Raw genomic sequence first — 4,404 nt, 5'->3', positions numbered from 1 at the left:
AGCAGTCAAGGTACATCTCTTAACATTGTCAAGAACTACTAACACGTTGCTTCCTGTCAATGTGTAAGAACTTTGGGGGACGGCTCCATTGAAATTATGGTGCCCCCAGTCAAACATTTAACATTTGTTATATTTTAAAAAATCCCAAAACAGCATGGTAAGGCCTCCTGTTTCCAACACAAATAACTGTTCTAATTCAGAGGCTTTGGATTATATAGTTCTTAGCTAACCTAGCAAAGCAAAACATCAGGTCAGTTTTCTTCTCATAGGCAGACTGGGCACCTTTCTGATACTTGTATGGCCCCACACATCCCTCATAGAACTAAGGCCCTCATTCTGACCTTGGCGGTCTTTTCGCAAGACCGCTGAGTTACCGCCGCGGTGAAGACCGTCGACCGCGGCGGTGTGCCGCTGTGCGCATTCTGACCGCTGGGAGCGTTCCGCCGGAAAACCGCCAGCAGCCACACTGGCGGTCGGCGGGAAAGTGGAGACTGGTCAACCTCCACCGCCACGCCAGCAGAACACCGCCCACAGAATTACGACCCACATTTCTGTGTGGCGGTCTTCTGTTGGCGGTCTTCTGTTGGCGGTCACGTCCCTATGGCTCCCGTCGCCTCCCGGAGGACCAACGCACAAGGTAAGTTGATCGTCCGTGAGGGGAGGGGGTGGGGGGGTGTTGTGTGATGTGGGCGTGCATGGGGGTGTGCGTGTGAGTGTGTAGAGTGGGTGTGTGAGTGCGTGTATGCGGGCGGGGGGTGCTGCTGTGTCTATGGGTAATGTGTGCTGTTCGGCAGGTGCGCATGTCGGCATGTATGTGTGCGGGTATGTGTCCCCGTTGTGTATGTGTGTGTAGGGGGCGTGTATATGTGCATGTTGGGGGTGTGTGCATGTCGGGGTACATGTATGTGCATGTCGGGGTGGGGGTGGGGAGGGGGTTCGTACCACCTCTGGGGGGTGGCAGGGGGGTGGAGGGTGTGGGGGGAGGACTCGGGTGGGTAGTGGGGGGTGGGGGAGACCCCTATCAGTGCCAGGGAAGGAATTCCCTGGCCCCGATAGTGCTTACCGCCATGGTTCGCACGGCGGTTCCCGCCCGCAAGAAACCGCGGCGGTAGGCAGGGTCATAATACCCTTGGCGGTCTTGGGACGACCGCCGGGCCGGAGTGCGCAAACTCCAGCCCCGCGGTCATGACCGCAGCGGCGGTCGGAGTGGAGAAGTAGCGGGCGGTCGCGGCGGGGACCGCCGCGGTCAGAATGCCATTTTTAATACCGCCGGTCTGTTCGCGGTCCGACCGCCGTCTCTCCGCCGACCGCCAGGGTCAGAATGAGGGCCTAAGTGTTTACACCAGAGTACAGACACCCAAGCTCTGTCTACAAATACCGAATGAAAACACGATGCCTCAATGGAAATGGCTTATCTCATTACATACAATGTAAAAGTATTCTAACAGCTCTCACCCAATCTCACCCACATGTAGTTTTCATTCAGGAGACACACTTTTCACAAGATAGAGCAGAAAACTGAGGAGAGGTTGGGTGGGTGGGAATATCACACCAGTCGTGAATCCAGACCCTTAATTAAACCTGCTGCTACACATCCATGTCATAAGGGTCCAGTGGCTATATTGAGCCAGAAAAACACGTGGGTAGATTAGCGCTGCCATTACAGTCTCGTCAAAACCAAAATTGATCAACAAATCATGATCTTGGGCTCTATATATGTCCCAACAGGTGAGAAATCCTTTCACCTCCATGAGACAGACCCAATCTTAATGAAAAAAAGTGATATTATAAGAACATTGGAATATACTTCCAGATCCATTCTTAGATATGAGACACCAACTCCTCCTTAGGTCACACTGACCATATAGACTGGGTAGAGCTAATCTATTTCTTGATTCAACCTGCTGGAAATGCCATCAACAAAGTTGGGGGGGAGGGGGGCATAGTCCACATAATTTGGTAGTGCCAAAAATTGGAACCATATTGAAGGAATATTTGGAAGAAAATGACCTGCAGTCCTGTGCAGTGGGAAACCTGGTTGGCCCCACTGTGCTTATATGACTCATTACAATACCTCACAAGCACACAACAGATGAGTCTCCGGTTAGCCTCCATACTGACTCAACAACTGTTATAGGTTGTTGGGAGAAGGAAAGTACATTAGGGAAGGAGGGGAGGTTAATATGTAGGAAGACATAAATATAGAGTAAGTAGTATATGCTATGTTGTCATGTAATGATTGGTTTAGATCATTTTGTACAGTGCAAGACTGCTGACAAATAGAGATTGGTAAAGGGGACATATGGTAGCCCTCGGTATGAACCTCTTCAAGTGAAAATAATAGAATCTTCCTGCTAGAATGAGCCAATGTGTCGACCTGCTAGGGGTTGCAATTAGCTAGCATTCTCCTTTGTAAGTTTCATAACCTGTGGTGGCAAATTAAAGATTCTAAAAGAAATATATGCTTACTTATAAACTGTGATTTCAGTTTCAGCCATAGACCACAAAATCACAAAATGGCCTTGATATAGAAATGAGACTGGGGAAGTAGTGTGCCAGCTTAAATTTTATGTGCACATCATCACCATAGCTTTATTTGTTATAATGCTCACTCTGCTTGTATGTATCTTACCATGTTATACGTGCAATATTACTATGAACAAAAGAATTGATAAGAAAATGGTATTATGAAAAAAGTATATTATAAACTTTTATTTATTTGATTTGTATCCATAAACTAAATACAGTCCTTTACGTGTTTTTCAGGTGGTAAAAGTGGCAACCAAAGAACCTACCATAAACTCATCATTGTGTCAAACGTTTGGACCTGACAACTACCACGAAATATTACTCTGGACAACTCAGTCTGGTATTTTGTGAATAAAGACATTGAATTATTAATCTGAGATAACATGATTAATTTACATAACAGAACTGTTAGTACCGTGACATTCCTCCTCAGTGGGATTCCTGGAATGGAAGAGTACTACACCTGGCTTGCTTTACCTCTATGCTGCTTCTACATCAACACTCTTATAGCTAATATCATTGTTCTTGTTGTTATAGAAAAAGAAGAAAACCTCCATCTTCCCATGTATTTTTTCATCTCTATGCTGATGGCCGCAGACCTGGTTGTATCAAATACTTTTCTGCCCAAGTTTTTGTCTCTACTACTGTTCAACTCAAGAGAGATCAGTTTTGAGGGCTGTCTTATCCAAATGTTCCTAGTAATGGCATTCACTGTCATGGTATCATCTATTCTGTTGGCAATGGCCTTTGATAGATACATAGCTATTTGCAACCCCCTGAGATATACAACTATCATAAATAAATCAGTCTTAACCAAAATAGCTTGTGCCGTGATCTTCAAAGGTGTCCTCTTAGCATTACCTCTTCCATTTTATTTTCAAAGTCTACCATTTTGCCGAAGTACAGAAGTTGCATATACCTACTGTGAGTCCTTGGCAGTGGCAAAACTTGCCTGTGCTGAAATCACCTTTAACTATATGTATGGTATGGTGTTGGCCGCTTTGGTTGGGGGATTCGATAGCATATCAATTCTCCTATCATATGTTTGGATTGTTAGGACAATATTTAAAATGCCATCAAAGGATTCCAGACACAAAGCAGTCAGTACTTGCACTGCTCACATTTCTGTCATTCTTATAGGCTATGTGCCTGGACTTCTTACAGGCATTACCAGCAGATTTGGCACAAACAGTTCTCTTCACTTTCAAACCCTTCTGCCAAATCTCTATCTGGTTGTTTCACCTATGGCCAATCCAATAATTTTTGGCTTGAAAACAAAAGAAATTCAGAAGAAGATACTCCACTTATTGAAACCTTCATCTCTGCTTTTAAAAAATCAAAAACCCCACCAAAACCAGAAAGTGCTCTTTCAAAATTAAAAATGCAATATTTTTAGTACAATTGCTACCTTAAGGTAGAAGGTCAATGCCATCATGTACATTTATTTTTTATCCATGCAGATATTGTTTCAGTTCATAGCTAACTTTGTTGTACTAAACTACATGATTTTGAATATTTCAAAGCCTGTGTGTCCAGTATAAGTTCAGTATGGTGACAACCATTCCATATTGTCAAGACTTCCATATTAACTAATAATATAGTGACAATGTATCTTCAATGACCCTGCCTAACTACATGTATCCTTTTGAATAGAAAGCCAAATGGATATGCGCTAGAAGGTTGCAGACAAACTTGAAAAAGTGGCTAAGTGTGAAGCTCAGGTCTTCTTTATTATTTTGCATTACTTTTTCAGCTTTGTGATGGTACTGCATGGTACATTGCAACAGTTTACAAATACATAAAAATAAACAAGTAATTTTATTATGTTTACTTGAGATATCAGCTGAAGACTAAGGTACAATAGCCGAGTTAAAC

General features: G+C 43.8%; 1 protein-coding gene across 1 annotated transcript; it reads left to right on the top strand.

Moving 5' to 3' along the window:
* Window positions 1–2,912: 2,912 nt before the first annotated feature.
* LOC138249416 (olfactory receptor 52D1-like) lies at window positions 2,913–3,908 on the top strand. Its single transcript, XM_069203377.1, has one exon. The coding sequence runs from the start codon at window positions 2,913–2,915 to the stop codon at window positions 3,906–3,908; it is 996 nt and encodes a 331-aa protein (XP_069059478.1).
* Window positions 3,909–4,404: the final 496 nt, after the last annotated feature.

The sequence above is a fragment of the Pleurodeles waltl genome, chromosome 8 (genome assembly GCF_031143425.1).
Source record: "Pleurodeles waltl isolate 20211129_DDA chromosome 8, aPleWal1.hap1.20221129, whole genome shotgun sequence".
In the NCBI taxonomy this organism is placed as follows: domain Eukaryota; kingdom Metazoa; phylum Chordata; class Amphibia; order Caudata; family Salamandridae; genus Pleurodeles; species Pleurodeles waltl.
Note: the sequence above shows the minus strand (reverse complement) of the source record. Positions and strands in the feature narration are given on the sequence as shown.